Source organism: Equus przewalskii, chromosome 8 (assembly GCF_037783145.1).
Source record: "Equus przewalskii isolate Varuska chromosome 8, EquPr2, whole genome shotgun sequence".
In the NCBI taxonomy this organism is placed as follows: domain Eukaryota; kingdom Metazoa; phylum Chordata; class Mammalia; order Perissodactyla; family Equidae; genus Equus; species Equus przewalskii.
Window position 1 is genome coordinate 75,106,798 of NC_091838.1, and position 20,696 is coordinate 75,127,493.

The window sequence follows — 20,696 nt, forward strand, 5'->3', positions numbered from 1 at the left end:
ATTCTGGAAGAAATGGGGAGCAAGCAGAGACTTTTAAGTGTGAGTTTTTGCTTCAGGGATCCCAATTCCCTGGAATTGATAGAATGGAGTATTTGATCAAAAACATCCGAAGGAAGCAATAACGTCCCCACATCCCAGAAGTCAAGGGCTTCTGCTGATTCTATGGCCTCAAAAGAATCCACGGAACACATTCACTGCTGAGTTCACCATGTGATTAGTTGAAATCAACATGTCTAGGGGAGCTTTTGTTAGTAGCGACAAGTTCAAGGACAACATGCGCCAGACACTGTGCCAAGCACTTCAGCTGCAACACCTCGTAGAATAATTACAAAAACCCTATGGGGTAGATGTCCTCATTATCCCCATTTCACATATCACGGGACTGAAGCTCAGAAGAGCTAAGCACGTTATCCAAAATCATGTAGCTAATAAGTGTTTGAGCTGGCATTTGACCCCAGAGGTTTCTGAGAACATGCTCTTTGCTCCTTACAAAAAATAACTCTTGACTAACCTACAAGGCCTCCCTTAAACTCTTGATATCCATCCATCCATTCATCCATCCATCCATCCGCTTATCCATCCATCTGTCCATCTGTCCATCCCATTAGAGGAAGCTGGTCAAAATTGCTGTTTCCAGAGTCGTACTGACTGACTGGAATTCTGAATCAACTGCTTGCCAGCTAGGAGCTTGTTTAAGTTATATGACTTCTCCATGCCTCAGTTTCTCATCTGTAACACACGGGTAAGAATAATATCTTATTGGGCTGTTGCATAGATTAATTAGATTGTTCGTTTAGATATGCTGAGTACAATGCCTGACATGGAGTAAACATTAGTTATTACAAAGCTTACATAGTAGGTCCTCTGTAAATGTTGAGTGAATGAAATTGTGGAGACAAAGCAGAAGGACCATTCCAGGTTGTGAAAAAAGCTGGGGTGAAGGAAACAGCTGAGGCAGAAGTGTGTGCATGCGTGTACATGTACACTTCAAAGGAGTCCAAGGGAGCCATGTGTTTTGGGGGATCCATCAGTGATGTCTTTATTCCCCTAGGTCCTGGTTCTTGCGAGGAAGTGAAGCTTCACATCCTGAGGTTCATTGAAGAAACAGAGGAGATTGTCTTGGCTTCCAACAGTTCTCAGTTCCCTCTGGGAGAGAGTTTCCTGGCAGCCAAGGGAATCTGGCTGACCAGTGAGGAGCTCGCCCTTCCTCGGCTCTCCCCATCCTGGGAGACCGTCTCAGAGAAGTTTCTGAGTGGGAACGATTATGCCATTCGTTTGGCAGCTCAGTCTAGTAAGTGTCATGCCCTTCCGATTTCTTCTTCCATCTAGTTGGGGAAGCAAGAGCTTGAGTTAGTTGCTCTTCAGTCATCCTCAGGGCTTTGCTGCCTTGGTTTCCCCGGGCCGATGGGTTCCTGGGAAAGAAAGGGCCAAGTGGTTTTGTGATATTGGTCAAAGGTGGAATGATGCACGTCTCTCCAAGATGCTCCCAAATCCTCCAGCAGAGCCACTGGGGGCAGGTCTGCACACCTTGTCTTGCAGATGGCGCCTGCAGCCCATTATGATGCCAAACATCTTGTTAAAATGGGAGGGGCTCCGGCCCCAAATGCTTGAACTCCCCTCATGGCTGTTCTGAAGCTTCCCTCCATTTCCCAGGACTCAGGAACACCCTGAAGAGGGAGAAGAGAGGGACCCTCACTATAAAGGAAGTGCTTGGTTTCAGGCATCTTCCATGTGTGAGCTGTTTAATCCTGTTGGTAACTCCGAAAAGCACGAATTTTTACCCATATGTGACTGAGAGATACTCTCAGAGAGCCCAAGGTGCTCTAGCCCAGAATAACAGCTAAACATTATTTGAAACTTACCCCCACCAGGCACTGACTGTGCTAAGCAGATTACCAGATCTTTGCACTGAGTCCTCCCAGGGTCCCATGAGAACAATGCTACAATCACTATCTGTGATTCCCTTCAAATGCGGAAACTGAGGTTGTCACATGCCCAAGTTCACCCAGTTAATAACTAGCAGAGCCTGGATGTGACGCTGGTGGTCTGGCCCCCGACTCTGTCCCCTGCCTAGCTGGTCCCTGGTGTGGCTGGGCTTGGAGCCTAGATCTGTCTCACCCCAGAGCCTCTGTTCTTTCTCTACCACCTGCAGCCTTCTTGGGCAGGAGGGTCCAAGGTCCCTCCCAGTTCTCTCACTCACCCCACACCAACTTGGCAGGGACAAACGACTCATCCATCTCCTAGCATCCCTGAGTCCCCCACCCCCTGACAGATTATCTCAGCTGATCGCCTGTCTGGGTTCTCTGGGCTTGGGTCACAAAACAGCACAGCAGTGTTCCCCTGACAACATCTGTACCAAGACAAAGCCTGCCCTCTCTATGCCCTGGAGCTCCCTGCCCTTCCAGCCCTGTGATGGCTGCGGCCGCCTGGGCATCAGCTCTCATTGTCTTTGTTCTCCCAGCCCCGCGGGAGACTCTCCCAAGGGCCAGTTCTGCTCTGGCCTCTCTCCCTCACCCGGCGTCTCTTTAGAGGACAGGGCCACACGTCTTATTGATCTTTACATCCTGGGGCCTGGCACAGAGCCTGATGGATAGCGGGAGCCCAGTAAATGTTGGTCAACCATCCTTCTTGCTTCTTTCTTTCTCTTCCGTCTCCTACCCTCACCCCAGACCCAGGCACTTTTCTCTGTTCCTTAGAGTCTTGGAGACTTCTGCTTTTGGCAAGAAACCAGTTGTTTGTTTTAAATTTTGTGCATGGACAGGATTTGCTGAAATCAAAGAGAGGAGTAGGACAGATCAGGGGGTGCCCCTGCGGTTGTGACCACTTTGGTTTGGGAAGGAAATAGAGAGGAAGTGGGGAGAAAGCTCTTGGTGCCACGGAGATGTTTGTTGAACGGCACGGTGGCATTTTCTCCAGAAGTCGAGCTGAGGAAGTTCCCCTCCACCTAGCCGAGGCTCTGATCCTACTTCTCTGAGGCTGTCGGGAAAAAGGAAGTGTCTTCAGAGAAGGAGTAGGGTTGCTCATTTTCCTCGGAATCCCTCAAGATGAGAAGAGGCGTCTCCCCTGTTGCAGAGAAGAGGAAGCTGTCCACGTGGACCTCCAGGCCCTGGAGAGTCTAGGATCAAAGACCCAGGACAAAAAGAGATGGAGAGCCACAAAGCATCTTTGGCCAATAGAACGTGGGAGCAGTGTCCCAGGGCCTCAGGGGGGTGGGGGAGGGCGCGGGAGTACAGGGACACAGCTGAGCCTAGCCTGAGCTTGGTGCTTAAGCTCTTTGGATGAAAATATCACACTTACCCTGTTAGGTAAGTGTTAGACCCATTCACACATGGGGAAACTTAGGCCCAGAGAGGCTGGGCAACTTGCTCATGATCACACAGTCAAGAGGTGCAGAGCCAGGATTCAGGCCGAGGCTTGTCAGACTCCTGAGCCCTGTCCCCTGCCCCAGGCCACTTCAAAGAGAGGCCTGGTCTCCTCAGACGGTCTGACTGGGGCTTGGTGGTGTGCTGACAACTGTGAGCTCTCCTCTCTGGGAGCCGTGAAGCCCATCTCTGAAAGGTGGTGGGTTTGGAGATCTGCTCCCATGGGAGGCAGGCCAAGGCACACCCGGCTGCCCCGGATGCGGCCCTTCTCCTCTGGGATCCCTGTGGCTGTATCCCGCTGCCCACACCCCCCTACACACACCAGCAGGAGTGGAGAGAAGATGGGAGGTGGGCCTTGAGAAAGGGCCTGGGAGACAGCTCATGGCCTCTGGAAGGAGGATGGTGCTGGGGGCACATCAGGCTGGGGAGGGGTGCTGTGAGACCCGGACCAACTGGCCATACGTCCTGACCGCCACCCACCCTGCTTCCTCCCTTCCTTCCTTCCTCCTGCATGCATTTATTCTATTTTCCTTTTCACTCAACAAGTATTTCTCGAGTGCCTGCTGTGAGGCAGCTCTGCTCTAGGCACAGGGTCAGCATAAATCCTTGCACCCGAGGCCTTCAGTGCTAGTGTGGAAGAGACAAACCTAAATGGAATAAGTAAGTCCGGGCACTAGTGCGCCAGTGGTGGAGAACGCCTGGAAGAAGCCGGGCAGGGCCGAGGGACCCCGAGCTGAGGACGGGGCCGTCCTCCTGAGCAGGGTACCATCTGTGAGTCACTTACCCTCCCTCGCTGAGCCTGTTTCCTCCCCTTGGGGGTAAAAATCCAGCCTTCATGGAGCTGCGGCGAAGATCAGATAAGACTCTGTGGGGAATGAAGTTTCGAGGGGGGTGAAGAACCTAGATTGTAAGAGTTGGGCAGGGAGGCAAGAGGGCCGCGTACACAAACTGACTTCCCGCGTCCGGCTCCAGTGCCTCCACTCCCGGCTGTGAGACTTAAGCCACCGGTGCCTCAGTTTCTCACCCATCAAATGGGACAACATCACCCCTCCTAGAGGTCGTTGTGTGGAGTCACTTAGCTAAAGCGTGGACTTGGATGGTGCCTGGCACACAGGAGGTGTTGAATCAATGCTGTCTATTGTGACTGTTGCCTCGTGTGCCTGGAGACACCTCATTGACCTAATTGGCTTTCTTGTGAAAGTTACTGAAAGACAGCGACAAAGCTTCGTTCAAACGTCAGCCTATACTTCTATCTTTAAAGGACAGTCTGCTGAGTGCCTATATGCTTTTCAAGGATCCTCTGTCACTTTGCGTGGACACATTTGTCATGTAAATAAAAGGCCTCCTCCTGTTGGAACAGGGACCTGCTTGGTTGCTCTCAGTGACGAAGCCGGCCCTGCTGGGGCTCGTCCAGGTCGGGTGCTCACACCTCTACCCCTCTCTCCCCTGACTCCAGCCTTCGACTTCTATCAGAGACGCCGCTTTGCCCTGGGGGACTCTGCACGAACATCTGCCCTTCTGCCGCCCAGCCCCTATGTGCCCCAGTGCGATGCGCTCGGAAGATGGGAGCCCGTGCAGTGCTACGCCCGGACTGGTGAGGGGGCATGGATGCCCTTGGGAGGCCGAGTGACACCCCTGCTTTTCTCTTAGAGGAAAGGCCCCCACACAGGGGCAAGGGAGCGGGACTCTAGGCCCTTTGTTGGCGGCTGGTGGCAAATCTCTTAGTTTCTCTGGCCTGTACTTGCCTCATCTGCACAATGGGAGTCATGACCTTCTACCAGCCTGAAGGTCAACTGGGGGGTTGCTGGGGGGATGGAGGTGCTACAGCCCGTGATTGTGGACAGTTTCGGGCAAGGGGGACAGACGGGGATGGACAGGGACCTTGCTGGCACTGCTATGAATGCAAAGAAGGAAATGTGTTTGCGAGACACCCAGGGTCAAGTCCCCCACCCCGTGTGCTGCCTCAACATCCGGCCTATGGCTCTTTTCTAGGGCACTGCTGGTGTGTGGACGGGAAGGGAGAGTACGTCCCTGCCTCGCTGACTGCCCGCTCCCCACAGATGCCCCAGTGTAAGTGAAGCCCTCGGACTCTGCCGCCTGAGCCCGGTGGAGGGCACTCCAGGCTGGTGGCGCCAGCCGTTGTTACCCATCCACGGGGAAGCCCCGAGGTCAGCCCCCGAGTGTCGTTCAGACCAGCTCGGGGTCGGCCAGATCACACTTCCCAAGTCCCCAGGCCTGGAAGACTCTCACCGACCTTGGCGCTTCCCAATCTGTGCTCCTGGTTTCCTAGGGGACAGAGGCTGCTAGGAGGGGGTCCCCTACCCCACACACACCTGCTGCCTGGCCAGTTTCATCCCCTCTGCAGTTCAACAGCCATCTGGCACCTGTTCTACAGCCCAGCCTCTCTCCCGAGGCTCAGACCCATGGAATCAGCCACTGCCTTAACATCTCAAAGATGCTGCAACCCACATGGCTCTTTGTCCCTGAACCCAGCCCACTTCTCCTCTGAGGGTCCAGCTCTCTGTGCAGGCACCTCCGTCTACCAGATGCACAGCTCTGATGCTCAGGCCAGCCGGGCACCCCCAGCCAGTCTGTTAAGAGCCCCCCTATCTCTCCCACAGGCCCCACCACCTGCGAGAAATCTCGAGCCAGTGGGCTGCTTGCCAGCTGGAAACAGGCTGGATCCCAAGGAAACCCATCTCCAGAAGACCTATTCATCCCAACCTGCCTAGAGGTTAGGGTCGGAAGGCCCAGGAAGGGTGCGAGGAGGGAAGCCAGAACTTTCTCCCACAGGTGGAGGATGATTTGTCTAGTTTTCAATAAATTTGTTTTAGTTAAAAATGTGCAGGGAGTTCTAGGCCTGGGTTTTTGTCCTAGCCCTGGCTACCTAGGCTGTGTGACCTTGGGCAACTTACTTACCGTCTCTATGCTCCAGTTTGCTTTATTATTTATCCTAAGATTGGGTCACATTTTTACCCTGCCTAGTGCTAGGATTGTTTTTGAGGATTGTTTGAGCGAGTCAGAGCAGGTCCCAGAGGCCCTCTGATCATGGGGTTCCTATCCTGCCTCCTGTGGAGGACCAGGGGCCAGGGTACAGGACTCAAATCTTCTGCTGCCCAAATGGGATGGCGGTGCCTTTGACCCAGCTCCTCAGGAAAACTCAAGTTAGTGTCTAGAAAGTTCTCAATTTTAAACCTGTATCTCATAAAATTTTCTCAAATCTTTGCTTGGGTTTGAATCTTACCCATGTAGCTGACAAGCTGTGTGACCAGAGGCACATCACCTGCTTTCTCTGGGCCTCTCTGTGTATAACAGGGACAGTAGTGTCCTTCCCTCCCAGGGACTGGATGACACCCTGGGCGTGGGGGTGACTAGCACTGGGGGGACCTCATGGTTCTGTTCTCTGTCAATGTCAGGTGTTCTTATTATTATTGTCATTGCTTGTCTGTGAACACGGCACCGCAGAGTATAAAATGAACAGGTGACCAAGAAAAACTCAGGGAACGCTCGGCGACACGGGGAAGTGGGAGGCGGCTGCTTTTCTCCAGCACACCTGCTTGTTCTCATAGGTTTCTGTTAAGACGGAGGAGAGATGACACTTTCTACCACCCAGAGTTCCTAGAAGGAACGGGCTCAAGGAGCTATTCCACCTCTGTTTTTTCAGATGGGGAAACTGAGGCCCACAGAGTTGAAGGGGCTAGCCCAGTGTTCCCCAGCTGACCCAGGACAAGGGGGAGAGAGGGGCCCCGGCAGACACAGGGTTTGGGTAGCTGCCTCGGACTGTTTTCTTTATTCTCTGTTACAGGTGATGTGGACCCCTTTTTCCTAGGGATGGTTATTGAAATTTCTGGAATGGGGGCACTTGGTTCAGGAGGGCAGTGGGGCTTTGGGGCTGGGCGGGTTTAGGCCCCACCTATGTGATGTTGCTCTGTCACTTCCCCTCTCTGAGTGAGCCTCAGCCTCCCCACCCTGTAAAGGGATAGCTGTGGCCCCCATCTCCTAGGGTTGCTATAACCATCACTTCAAATATCGTATGGAAAGGGTCTGAAACGGAAGAGGGCCTCCCCCACCCTACTCCCCTCCACTTGGAGAAGCCATCACCAATGGTTTGGAAAGGGACCTTTTTGACATCTGCCCACCAATGTGGGCTGGAAAAGCATCTTCCTGGGGGGTGACATGACCTCGGCTTTGTCTCAGACAGGAGAGTTTGCCAGGCTGCAGGCGTCGGAGGCTGGCACCTGGTGTGTGGACCCGGCCACAGGAGAGGGCATGCCACCTGGCACAAACAGCACAGCCCAATGTGAGTGTCGCCCCCCACCATCCTCTCCCAGCCCCTCGCCATGAGCACTGTGCGTGGAGTCCCAAAAGCTGACTTCATGTTCCAGCTCTGCCGCTTCCAGAGCTGTGGGAGCCTCTGACCTCACTGTGCCTCAGTGTTCTCATCTGTAAAATGTGGCAATACCAGCATTGGTCCTTATGAAAGCAGGCAATGATGCTTTTGCGGGATGACCAGCTGTGCCCACTGATGCCACAACAGGTCCCTGCCTGGGCCCTCAGCTTCCAGCCTGGCCCTGCAGTCTGGTGGTTTCCACAGTGAAGTCGAGATGCGGTCCCTACAGTGCGAATGTGCTGATGGCCCTCTCCTCTGCCTGAAAACCCCTGACACCCGCCATGGTCCTCTGGGCCGGCCCGAGCTCCTTGCTGTGGCTCATGGCCCTTGTGCGTCTGGCTCTTGTGTCTTATGCTTCTCTTGTTCCTCCATGTCTCACACTTCAGGATCCGGGTTCATAAGCTACAGTCAGACTTTTCAGGAAGGCAGACACTCTCCTCCCGCTGGGCCTTCCCGTGTTCTGGTTTCCCGCCTGCAGCGCTCCCACCCTCGCTTCCCATCCCTGGCTCACTCTTGCTCAGACCACGTATCCGTCCCTCCAGGGAGTCTTGGCAGCCTCTGTCTTCCATACCTGAGTTCAGCACCTTCCTAGGGGCTCCTGAGCTGCCCGGAGCATCTCCTATTGTCGCCTTATCACTCTGAACTATAACTGCTCACTTCCTTGTCAAGTCTCCTTTAAGACTCTAAGCAACCTGAGAGCAGGCCACGTGTGTGTGTGTGTGCATGCTTGTGCGTGCAGCGGGGAGTACAGAGCTGAGCAAGGCACAGTCTTTCCCCTGTCCTAGCTTAACACCCCAGTGGGGAGGCAGCCCCAGACCCTGGAGGGCGTGCAGGTGGGTGGCGGCAGGTGGCAGCATGGGCTGTGGCAGCTATGCCAGCAACCCATCTGGCTTGTCTTCGTGTCCAGGCCTGAGCCGCTGTGAAGGGCTCCAGAGGGGAGACCCCTCCAGGAGAGCCAGCCCGGGCTACACCCCGGCCTGCAGGGCAGAGGACGGAGGCTTCTCCCCGGTGCAATGTGATCTGGACCAGGGCAGCTGCTGGTGTGTCCTGGGCAGCGGAGAGGAGGTGCCCGGGACCCATGTAGCCGGGAGCCAGCCGGCCTGTGAGAGTAAGTCGTGATTCCCTGGGCTGGTGATGGGGGGACCTCCCCATCTCTTCCTTTACCCAGGCCAGGGGGCACTCCAGAGGCCCTGGGATGGCGGGGGCTGGAGGGGAGGCAGGGGAAGAGCATGAGGGATGTGGTTGCAGTTGCGTCCCATGATGTCAAAACTTGTGCCTACTTCCTAAAAGTGCTCAGCCCCGGGGCTGCCACCAAGGGGAGTCTGCGCAGGGATCTCCCGAGCCGGCACCCCAGGAATATTTGCACTGGCCTGCTGAGGGGTTCCGGGTCTGGTCCCCCCATCCTCGAGTGAGGGGGAGGAGGGCCTGACAGCAGGATCTCGGGGGGGGGGTGGGTCCATCCCAGCTGGGGAGCTCCAGGCATCTGTGGACGTCGTTGATTTGCTTATTTTTATTTCTAGTTCAAAAAATTGTTTGGGTGTCAAATATTGAAATATGTATAATATGAATATATATTAGAATATTGAAATACATTCTTATATATTAAAATATATTATTTAATTATCAATTACTTACCTTTGATTTCTCCTATACACTCGAGTCACAGGGCATTGAGGTCGTCTTAAAATTTACATGAGCAAGCAGGTTAGACCAAGGGTGAATTCTGTTTCAGGATGGGAAATGAAGACATTGCAAAACATTTATTTCCAGGTGGGGTATTGAGTTGGTGGCGTTGAGGAATCTGCACACAATAATTCTGATTTTAGTGCAATTGCCTTTCTTTTGCTGTCCTGTTGTTTTATTTTTAAACTTTGAAGTTTCTAAGCAACAGTTTGGAAGTGCAGCCATGTTTAATTAGGTCTAGCGATTTATATGTGCAAAGAGGACTCTTTTGCATTTGTAAATGTATATTCGTAAAGAGAAAGGGAGCCCTCAAAGGAAGGCTGGGGAGGAAGGGTGGCCCGCTCTCTTCCAGGCTCCTTCCCCTTTGCTTTGTCCCCTTTCCCACCTCTAACCTGTGCTGTGCCCCTGGCTCTCAGCACCCCCCTCTTCTCCCCAGCCCTGGTTCCCCCGCTCTGGGTGGCCTGCCTGCTTCAGGGCACCACCCCAACAGCTTCTCTCTGTGGCTCTCAGCAGCTGCCACCTCAGGGAACTTCGTGGGTGTGCGTGAGCCCTGCCATGTGCTTTGGAGAGAAGTGAAATGTCAGCCTTTGGGTCAGAAACAATCAAGTCAACTTCCCGGGCCTCTGAGAGGGGTCTGCAGGGTCTGGGGCCCAGGAAATGGAGTGATGTGTCCCCTCCAGTTTCAGGTCTGGGAGCCCAGTTCTTTTAAGTTTGGGGGGCCCTCTGCGGCTCGGCCCTACAGGATTCCATGAGAATGGCTCGCCTGTGCAGAGACTTACCGGTTAAAAGGTGCTTTTCACATCCCTTAACCACTTTTGCCTCTCAACCATGCAGGTAAACAGACAGAACCATCCTATCTGACCACTTTACAGATGGCAAAACTGGGGCTCACAGAGGTTCATGAACGTGTCCGAAGTCACACAGCCAGCAAGGGGAGCAACCAGCATTAACACGAGTCCCCCAAAAGCTCTTCCTCCTGACTTGCTGCAGAGTCTGGGGGAGAAAGCTCAGATGTGGGGCCAGACAGACAAACTTGAAGATCAACTCGGCCACTCTCTTGCTGGGTGACCTTGGGCTGGTCTCCTAACCTCTCTGGACCTCCATTTCCCAATCTGTGAAACAGCCATGGAGAATCGTAGCTATTTCTTAGAGTCATTGTTAGGATTGACTCCAATGGTCTCTGTAAACTCCTTAGCCTGCTGGCTCAGGGCCAGCGTCTGGCTCCCTATCTGCTACTGTAGAACTTTGGGCAGAAAAGTGCGCCTCTCCACTGTGGGATGAGGGTGACAACAGTCCTGCCCCTCAGAGTTGCTGTGAAGACGGAATCAGTTCACGGGAGGCGCTTGGTGCAGCCCTGGCCCACACGGAAAGAATCACGTGCACAAGTTCCCAAACCAGGCCGCTGGAGGCAGGAGCTGGTTTCCAGGCTAACCCCCGGCGTGTGTCCCCGGGCAGGCCTCTGAGCTCTCCGCACCTCCACCTTCCTCATCTCTAAAATGGCCATGATGAATCCCAGTGGGCACGACTCTGGAAGGACCACACGAGATTCAAGAGGCCGAGTGCCCTCTCCAGGACCGGCCCACTGTGGTGCTCGGTTAGCTGTGGTCTCCACACGTCCTCTTGTTGCCCTCGGCCCCTCCTCCCCTACGGCGGAGGCGGGTGGGTCAAACCATCACCAGGGTGTCAGTGCATTTCTGAGACACGGAACATGGAGGCTTTGGGAAAGCAGGTCTGCGGGAGGCTGAGACACTGGCGAGAGAAGGGTCAGCGTCCCAGAGGATGTCTTGGCCCCTCGCTGCTGAGTCTCGGCACTCACTGGCTCCCTGTCCACAAAGGCAGTGGAGGGAGCCCCAGGAGAGGAATCTATCCTGCGGGGTTAGAGGGCATCTGCATTTGTGGAGGGCTCTCCTGGTGTCCCAGGGGCTGCTCACACACACACTCATCGACACTCGCCTTTTACGCCTGTGTGCACGTACGCCTAGCACACTGATGGAGAACACGGATTCTGGGGCCACAATGACGAGGCTCGAACCCCGGTTTTGCCACATACTAGCTCTCTGGTCACAGGCAAGGTATTTACGCCTGGTGTGCCTCTGTATTGGCGTCCGTGAAGTGGGGTGATGGGACCTGCTCCATAGTGTTGTACGGAGAGTTACATCAGTTGATACTGGTAAAGCTGACAGTGTACCTGGCACACGCTGAGTGCCACGTACTTTAAAAACATAGTTTTAAAATAAAGGCTCCCACTTTAGAGATGTGTATTGGAGGCTGGGAGGGAAGCGTTTTCCCTGGTGTCCCACAGGAGGGACCAGAGTCAGGTCAAGCTGGGGGTCCTTCAGGTCCTTGGAGGGGCCCGGCTGAGTAGTCTCGAAGTCTGGAGGACGGAGGGATGGGCACCGGCTTGAGATGCCGGCAGGAGGCGCAAGGTCCAGTCTCTGCTCTGCCCCACAGGAGCATGGAACTTGGCCTCGTCAGCCTCAGTGGCCTTGCCTGCAAAATGGGGGCCTTGCTGGCTGCTCTCCGAAGGCCCTCGCAGGTCCTTGGCCCCTGGCCCCGGGCACACTCCCCATGTGAGAGCTCACAGACAAATGCGCTCTGGCTTTCCTGGGGGGCCCAGCACCCTCCTTCAGTACCCAGACCACCCTGGTGGCAGGATGTGCTGGGGATCTTTATTGCCATCCTGGAGGTGGGACATGGAGGCCACGCACAATCCCCTCCCCACACACGAGGCACTTGGTAAGAGCCAACTCAGTAAGACCACTGTAGATGACAGTGCCAAATCCTGGCCAGAGGCCATCATTCTTATTAGAAAGAAGCCCAGGCTGCACAAGAGAGGGGCATTCTCCCTCTCTGAGGCCCCCAAGCATCCCTCTCTTTGATCACACGTGGATTGTGGATTTTAAAGCCAGACAGACAGAGACAGCGAGGCTGTGCTAACTAAACCTCTGGTCGGGTGTGAATTGTCACACGGAGTGTGTCTGTTGTTTCATTTGCTCATTCACCCGTTTATTTAACACGTGTTCGTGGAGCTTGTGTCCTGGGTCAGCACCGTGCCTGGCTGACCCGGGGAAAGGTGCCCTCTTTCCCCCATGGTCTCTCTCCAGTGGGGAGACCAGGGTGTGGACAAGTAGCGTCCTGAGGAATTGGTGCCGTGGAGGCCCCCACCAGGCCTGAGAGCTGGGAGACACGAGACCCGGTCAGGCTGGGAGAACCATGGGGGGTGTAAGAAAGTTACAGGTGTTGAGTGGATATTCAAGGGCTGCAAAAGGAATCTTCTAGTCCAATGAGCAGGCAGAGGGAAGGACGGGGTATGTTCCGATAATGACGGCTGTGCTTTGAGGCAAAGGGGGCTGGAGGAGACGAGAGCAGAGAGAGAAAAGTCGGGTCAGCAGGCTCTCGGGGGAACCGAGAGCCCATGTGCAGCTTTGCTACAATTTCTTTGGTGTCAGTGGGGACTGGATTGGGCGTGGGAGGAGACAGGCAGGGGATGAGGCCCAAATGCAGGGAGCCTGGCGAGGAAGTTTCAATAGCAGCAGGAAAAAGATGATGAACATCTAAATGATGGAAGCGTAGTGGGAACAAAGAGAAGTTGAGAAGGTGTGAGCTGCTGATGCTGGGGCACAGGAGATGGACCGTCCAGGATGGCTGCCATGTTTCTCGCTTGGGATGAGGGGTTGACTGGAGGGGCCATTCCTTGAGCTTGGTGCATGGACCAGGAGCAGACCTGGGCAGCAGAGGCTGAGTTCTAGACATGTTGGCTTTGAGGTGGAGAAGACCAGTTGGTAACTGGGTTCAGAGATGGGAAGTGGCTCAAGAGGGTCTGAGCTGGAGAGGAAGATTCGAGAGTCATCCGTGCTGAGCTGCCTGTTAAAACTGAGAGAGGATGGGCTCGTCCAAGAAGATGGGGGAGAGGGAGGGGGCAGGCCAAGGCCAGGACCCGAGGAGCACCCCCTCCCCCGGCATATCTGGGGGAGAGGAAGGGCCCGGCCCGACAGAGAAGGAGGAGCGGAAGGCGGGGGCGCGCAGCCCCCTGTGCTGGGCGGATGCTCATGGCTGCTCCTCTCTCCCTCTCCCAGGCCCACAGTGTCCACTGCCCTTCAATGTGTCGGAGGTGGCTGGTGGAGTGATCCTGTGTGAGCGAGCCTCAGGAGAGGCCACCGTCCAGCGGTGCCAGCTGCTGTGTCGCTGGGGATACCGGAGCGCTTTCCCACCAGGGCCACTGGTGTGCAGCCCCCAGCGGAGGCTCTGGGTGTCACAGCCACCTCAGCCCCGGGCCTGCCAGCGTGAGTGGCCTCTGGAATGTCTGCCCAGCTCCCTGCTCCCTCTCAGGGCTCAGGGCCAAGGACTTTCATTTTCCCTATCCCAGTGTAGTGTTTCCACAGTACGATGGGGGGCATCGAGAGCAGGAGAGAGGGCCCCAGGGAGCATTTTCTTCAGCAGATGTGCCTCACAGACCCCTTTGTGGCTTCTCTGGAGCCCTCCACCCTCAGGAGCACTGCCATCATTTTGGGCTCTCCCGGGATGTCTTGGACTCAGGACGGTATTCAGGAGGGCGGTGCTCCGATGGCCGTATTGGTTGCTATGGTGGTGACGAGCTCCGAGCTGCTTGTCTGGCCTCTGAGAGTGACACTGACTCACCAGCCTCTCCTGGGGGTCCATCTGGAGCTCCAGGGCCAATGCCTGGCAGAGCAGGGCCTGGACCCCAGCTGGGGGGCATCAGTTCTGATGGCGGTGGGCCTATGCCCTGTTTGAATATCAGCAGAGCTCCTTTCTCCCTGCTGAACCTGCTTTCATGTGCACATGGCTGTGAGGCAGCCCCGGGCTCTGACTGCATCTGCCTTGGCAAGGGCTGGCCGTGGTTACTCACAGCCTGGCGGGGCAGTGGCAGACACTGGGACCTGGCACTGGGTCCACCCAGGGCAGTGGGTGGGGTGTCTCGGAGGGAGACCCAGATCCTGAGACTGACTGTCACAAGCCTCCCGGTGGCTGGCACAGTGTCAAAGGATGGCATTTATTGCAAAGCATTCTGGCATAGAGAATGATATCCAGAAAAAGTTCAAAATATGATTTGGACAAATAAGTGGCCTGTCCCCCTGACTAGGACAAAGTGGCCTAAGCTCAAATCAAGACCAGGCTGGTCATGAATGGATCTAGAGCAAGCGACTTGGGAAAAGAGAGGCATAGGTCTTAAGCTCCCAAAGTTGAATATAGGGCTGCTGTGTACGATTGTGCAGATTGTGCACTGAACAACCTCAGAGTATGTCTTTCACATAGTCTGTGGTATCTACTCTTAACTAGCGAAACCATATGGAGTGACCCCGTTTGAATGCAAGGGAGTATGAACGATTTTCCAAGAAGAATGTCCAGGAACCCCGAAATGGAAAGCAGCCTGGTTTAGAGGCTGAGGTGGGACTGAGCTTGCTGTGGGGCTGCTAAGCAATTTCCGAGACAAGCCAGCATGCTAGGAAGTATTTAGACTCTGAGGATGACGATGCAAGAGGGCAGCGCTTGTGTGATCCAAGCTAAATGAAGGAGGGTTATTTTTGCAGAGGAAAAGCCAAGCAAAGGAAAGGAAAGAAAGGCAGCATTCTGTCGCCTGTGTTTGCTGACCTCTGGCGCTTGCCTGCAGGGCCCCAGCTGTGGCAGACCCTCCAGACCGGAGCGCAGATCCAGCTGCAGCTCCCGCCCGGCTCGCTGTGCAGGGCCGACGACGCGGGTTTGCTGCCGGTTTTCCAGGGCTTCATATTAGACGAGCTCATGGCACGTGGCTTCTGCCAGATCCAGGTAGGTACCCTTCCTTGCTTGCGAGGGCTTGGGGGGAGCTCAGGGTCACCACGTCAGAGAACCTCAGGGCTCAAATGAACCTGAGGTCAACCCTCGCTCATTTTACCAGTGGGTAATCGGAGGCCCAGAATAAGAAAGAAATTCAGCCAAGGCTAATTGGGTAGCAGCAGAGGTGGAATCCATACCCATCGTATCATTGGCCGTTCCTTCTGCAGAAAGATGTCAAACCAAACACGTGCTGAGTGCTTATTATGGGCAGGCACGGTGCTTCCCTTGGCTTGGGTTGGCTAATGCAATCCTCACAGGGACCCCATCATTATGACCATTTTGTAAATGAGAGGAGTGGAGACTAGAGAGTTCAAACATGGCCGGAGTCACAGCTGGGAAATGGTAGAGCCAGGAGGACTGACGTGAGGACAGAGCTGTGATCACCATGTGAGACTGCCACCACGCGTGGAAACAGAGGCTGGGAACGTGGGGCAGGGAGGCTGAGCCGCTGGGATGCACTCTCTGAAGCACGGTGCCAGACGTGGTCCTTAACAAACCTGCGAGCAGGCATCATGGGTCCTCTCTGGGAAAAAAGTAGTGCATGCCAACTGGAAAGAGGTCGTGCCATAAATATGAATATCTGAGTTTTTAGCTGTCTAATAGGCAAGGGCTTTGGTGATTGGAAGTCACGAATATTTGCAGACGGAGTCTTAAAAAGTCACTCAATTAATTAAGTCCTTATTCCACTCAAAGTTTGCTAACTCATCAAGCAACTCATTTTTAACACCTCATGCTGAGAATTTTGCAGTGCACACAGTTTCACAAGACCAAATACAGAGTATTGATTCTAAAACAAATGGGAACATGTATCGCCCCCTCTTATCCAAAGAAATGCACTTGACAACAATGTCAGCATTATCTACTGATTACTGAGCACTGGTCGTGTTCTGGCGCCCTGCTACAGTTCTGCATTCCTCATCTCTGATTGTGAGGGCACCTTGTGAAACCCATCTGCGTTTGCTGACTGGCACTTAGAGAGGTTAGGGTCCCGGTGTCCCCTGGAGGCCAGGTCTCCAGGTGTTGGCAGAAGACAGAGTCAGTTCTCTTGGCAGCCTTGAGTTGAAGGGCACTGAGTCCCCCTAGGGATGTGGCCCTGAGCTGTTAGAAACTGTGTTGATGCCTCGTCAAGTCTTTGTAGACCACAGTTGAGGCCTAGTAGAGAAGAGGGCTCAGAGGCACCTGGCAGAGGTTGGTCAAGGAGCGCGTCTTTGTCAGGACCCAACAGCGAAGGAGATCACCGCTCTGCCCTCAGGGACTCCCAGTCTAGGGGCGTTGGCAGGAAACACATATGTGCCAGGCAATGGTAAGTGCCCAGAAGAGAGAAAAAGCCAGGTGGAGTGTTGGCGAGGGATGGCGGCCAATGGGAGTGACTTTAGATGGCATGGCCAGTGACAGCCCTTCCAGGAGGAGGCGTTTGAGGGGGCCTGAGGGAGGTGAGGCTGAGGGCCTTGTGACTATCTGGAAGAGATGTGAAGGTCGGGGCTCCTTCGGTGGGAACCTACTGGGCGTGATCCATGAAATCAAGGAGGCCGGTGTGGCTGGGGCAGCCGTGAGGGAGCTGTGGGAGGTGTGTGCCCATCCCGCAGGGCTTGTTGGCTGTGCCCAGGACAGTGGGTTTTAGTGGGCACATGACGGAAAGCCCCCAGGCACTGAGGTTGAGAGACTGACATGATTGACGTGGGTTTTAAAGTTTAATCTGCTGCTGTATGGAGAATGGACTTCTGGGGGCAAGGGTCGGAATGGGGAGTCGAGGTGAGGGTGGCTCTGGGCTTTGGTGGTGCAGAGAGTGAGAAGCAGAAGGGCTTGTGACATATTGGGACGGGAGAACCCACAGGATGCAGTAGTCAATAATGTGGCGTAGGGAAAGAGAACATCAGGGATGACTAAGGTTTTGGCTTGAGGGCTGGGTGAAGGCATGGTGCTGCCATTTACTGGGAAGAGGAAATTAAACCTCACAGTGTGAGGGGTGTAACCTTCCAGAATCCCCAGAGCTGAGAGCTGAGGATCGTGCTAAAGATAGATGGGTCAGAGGGCAGCCTGGGCAGGGGCCCGGTGGTGGGGGCTTCCAGGAAGAGGTGTCAGGTGTGATCATGAGACAGAGAACCTCTAAGGCCAGGAGTGGGTCTTATTCTTTAGAAGTTGGAAATGATACACAGCCTTCAAGTCAGATGCATCTGGCGTCAGTCTTGGCTCCACCACTTCCTACCGGCATTCCCTGGGCCTTTCCAGCCTTGCTGAGCCTCTCATCGGTCATCTGTGAAATGGGACCAGTAGCAGCTACCCTGGAGGGTCGGATTCAGTGAAATAACATGTGCCTCCAAAGCCCTTGCTCTTACTCTCTGCCTAGAGGCTAAGATCTTAGGTTCTGCGATTGGCAGGGGTTTGAATCCTTGCTCCGCTGTTTATTGGCTGTGTGATCCTTGGCGATTCCTCAGCCTCTCTGAGGCTAATTCCCCATGCGTAATGTGGGGTAATGATAGTTCCGACTCTACGCATTTGTTTTGGAGACTAAACCAGCTGCTGTGTTCAAAGCATTTCACGTGGGGCCAGACTACTGGAGAATGTTCAAAACTTGTGCCATATTGCCTTCTAAGGAGGCTGGGTGCCCGCGCAGCAGGTTCTCCTCCGTGTCACGCATGAGCACCCACAGCCACTTGCTCACCTTCATCCTGGGCGCAGCATGGAAGGTGGCACATCTTCAGTGCTTGGTGCCGGTCTGTGGCAGGACTGTCATGTTGAATGACGTCCTGAATCACAGGCTGCATGTGCAGCCCAGGGCCTGCTTCCGAGGGTCCTGAAGAAGGCGGGTGAGGTCTTCTGCCAAAGGCTGAGGGCCAGGGCCAGATCGACTCTGGATGGCAGATCGGTGACAGGTGCCTTTACTTTCCCTCGAAGAACCCTCCCCTCAGGGTCCCAGAGCCCTCCTTCACCTCTAGACACCCACGTTTAGATACACTAACGTCCCTGGGGCTCGGTGCAGACTCTCTTGGGACGTTCCCTTTTGAAAGGCCATGACGTGAAGAGGGCAAGGTGAAGCTTGTGTTCAACCCCAGACCCGTGCCCAGCACTGTCCTCGGGCCAACCAGGCCGCATCACCATCCACCCGCCCACCCTGACTCACGGGAGCCTTGGAGTCAGATGTTCAGTGACCACTGACAGTGGCCACACTCAGGTTGGAGGGAGAAACCAGGCTGTGTCGCCACGATGGGAGAGCCGGCGGGTGCGTCCTCTAAGAAAGAGGGTCGTGTCCTGCTGGATGGATGTGTTGTGAGGACATCTGCAGAGTCAACTGGAGTCGTTTCACTAATGAAACATGGTGCCATGAGCTAGGAGCGTCTGGGCTTTCAATGCACAGAGCTCGGCTCCTCCTCCTCTTATGTTCCCTGAACCTGGAGCCTCGTTTCCCACAGGTGGGGAAAGGGGCTTAGTAAGGCCTTGCCCTCCCACTTAGGGGTGAAGGAGGGTTAAAGGAAACACCACAAGCCAAGTTCTGGCACCTGGGCTGGGCGCCATCCGGTTGGCTCCCTGCTCTGTGTTCTTGCCCTGAAGGTTTCTGTCTCCGTGTAGGTGAAGACTTATGGGACCCCCGTTTCCATTCCTGTCTGCAACGACTCCACGGTGCGGGTGGAGTGTCTGACCCAGGAGCGTGTAGGAGTGAATGTCACGTGGAAATTGCGGCTGGAGGATGTCCCACCGGCCTCTCTTCCTGATTTGCGGGACGTTGGTATGTTTTCTTGCACGGCTGCCTTGAAGAAGCTGTGCAGCCTCTCCGAGTCTCAGTTTCCCCCTCTGTCAAATGGACCTGGTGAGGCCCATAATGCCTTCCCATGAGGATCTGGTGAGAGAATTACGTACCTGGCCCACGGGAGGAGCTAATTATTAGAAATCAATAGAGTTCTGATCAATAGCTTACTAGAGTTAAACAACGGCACCTGATGGTGCCTTTATGAACATTTTTTAATTCTTCGCTTGATTTTCTGGGCACAGAGAGGGGAGACACAACAGTTGTGAAGGAGGGGAGAGTGGGGGAGGAGGGGATGGCATCTCAATGAGCTTGTCATTTATGTCCAGCCCACTTCCGATTACAAAACGTCATAGACCACTTACACTATGTATACCCGTTATTACGCTACTTAAAACAGGGCAGTTATGGTGTGGGTGAACCGAGAGAGTAGAAAGATACAAGAAGGAGGAGCAGAGCGGAGTTGATGATAGCTCCTATGCGCCAGGGTAGGATATAATCCATATATTTCTGACCAGAGGATGGGGAGCAACTCCGCTTTCTCATCTGCCACCCAGCGACCAAATGCCTGGGGTCAGGACTGGCTGGAGCTTGACCTCTGCTCTCTGAGGGGGAACTTCTGGAAAACGTAGGCAGAGTATAACCCAGAGGGCACGGGCACGCTGCGTCTCTGCCGTCTCACAGTTCTCATGGCAAGAATAAACTCCATGGCGTTATGAATTAGGGGGTCCCTTTTCATGTTTCTCCAGAAAGAACCTGGATAATTTGGGTATGGTTGAAGCTGCAAAAGGATGACCTGTTTATTCCTGGCATCAGCGGCGAGGACTGTGTTTTCAGGCCTCGGGCTGGCTTTACCTGTTGTGGTAGGAATGTTCGCTGCATGCTGGGATCCATCCTAGCTCCAGGTGTGGTGCCCATCTGGTTTCTGCCCAGGAAATACATACAGTTTGACAGCTGGAGGCCTCCTCGACATTCAGCTAAACACTGAGGCAGAAGGCACCATTGCCTCTTGGAGGCCCCATCACAGCTTCTCCCTTATAATCCTCACCAACCACAAGAGAGGCATTGACAGCCCCATTTTGCAGATGGGGAAACCTTGCCAAAGGTTGAGACAGTTGAGTGTCTAGATAGTGCACCTTAGATTGTGACTGAAAACATGATCTCCTTACCAATGGGATCATACTGATGCCGCGGAAATGACAGGAGCCAGAGGCCTGGGTTACAATCCTACTTGTGCTTCTGGCTCCTATGTGAGCTTGGGCCAGTCAATCCCCTTCTCTGTCCTCAGTTTTCCCTTCTGTAAGATGAGACACCGGGTAATGCTTACGTCTCCTTTCGGCATGCACATTCTAGGCACTTCTGCCGCTTGATCCTCCCTTGCCTTTGAACGATGGGGTGACTCTCCTTCTTCATTCTGTGTCTTACAGAGGAGGCCTTAGTGGGCAAGAATCTCATCAGACGCTTTGCAGATCTGATCCAAAGTGGAGCATTCCGGCTTCATTTGGATTCCAAGACGTTTCCAGTAGACACCTCCATACGCTTCATCCAAGGGGCCAGCTTTGGCACCTCTCCCAGGACGTGGTTTGGGTGCTTGGAAGGATTCCACCAAGTCTCGGCCACAAGCAGCGCCGGTCAGGACCCGCTGGGGTGCGGTAGGTCCATGCCCTCTCCCTGGATAGCTGTTACT

At 54.4% G+C, this 20,696-nt stretch overlaps 1 protein-coding gene and 1 long non-coding RNA gene across 2 annotated transcripts in view; one reads left to right on the plus strand and one right to left on the minus strand.

Annotated features, from left to right (window-relative positions):
• The window catches only part of TG (thyroglobulin), a 243,372-nt gene that overhangs the window by 22,052 nt on the left and 200,624 nt on the right, over positions 1–20,696 (plus strand). Inside the window, exons 10-19 of the mRNA XM_070632069.1 lie at positions 1,052–1,291; positions 4,819–4,956; positions 5,355–5,432; positions 5,984–6,096; positions 7,560–7,662; positions 8,660–8,860; positions 13,512–13,718; positions 15,065–15,219; positions 18,835–18,991; positions 20,437–20,661. Coding sequence (XP_070488170.1) covers positions 1,052–1,291; positions 4,819–4,956; positions 5,355–5,432; positions 5,984–6,096; positions 7,560–7,662; positions 8,660–8,860; positions 13,512–13,718; positions 15,065–15,219; positions 18,835–18,991; positions 20,437–20,661 — 1,617 coding nt within the window. The remainder of the gene's footprint in view (positions 1–1,051; positions 1,292–4,818; positions 4,957–5,354; positions 5,433–5,983; positions 6,097–7,559; positions 7,663–8,659; positions 8,861–13,511; positions 13,719–15,064; positions 15,220–18,834; positions 18,992–20,436; positions 20,662–20,696) is intronic.
• Positions 1,014–2,284, minus strand: LOC139085289 (uncharacterized). Its single transcript, XR_011543532.1, has 3 exons — positions 2,201–2,284; positions 1,528–1,667; positions 1,014–1,412 (listed from the first exon to the last, which is right to left on the minus strand). It is a non-coding gene; the product is annotated as an uncharacterized lncRNA (long non-coding RNA).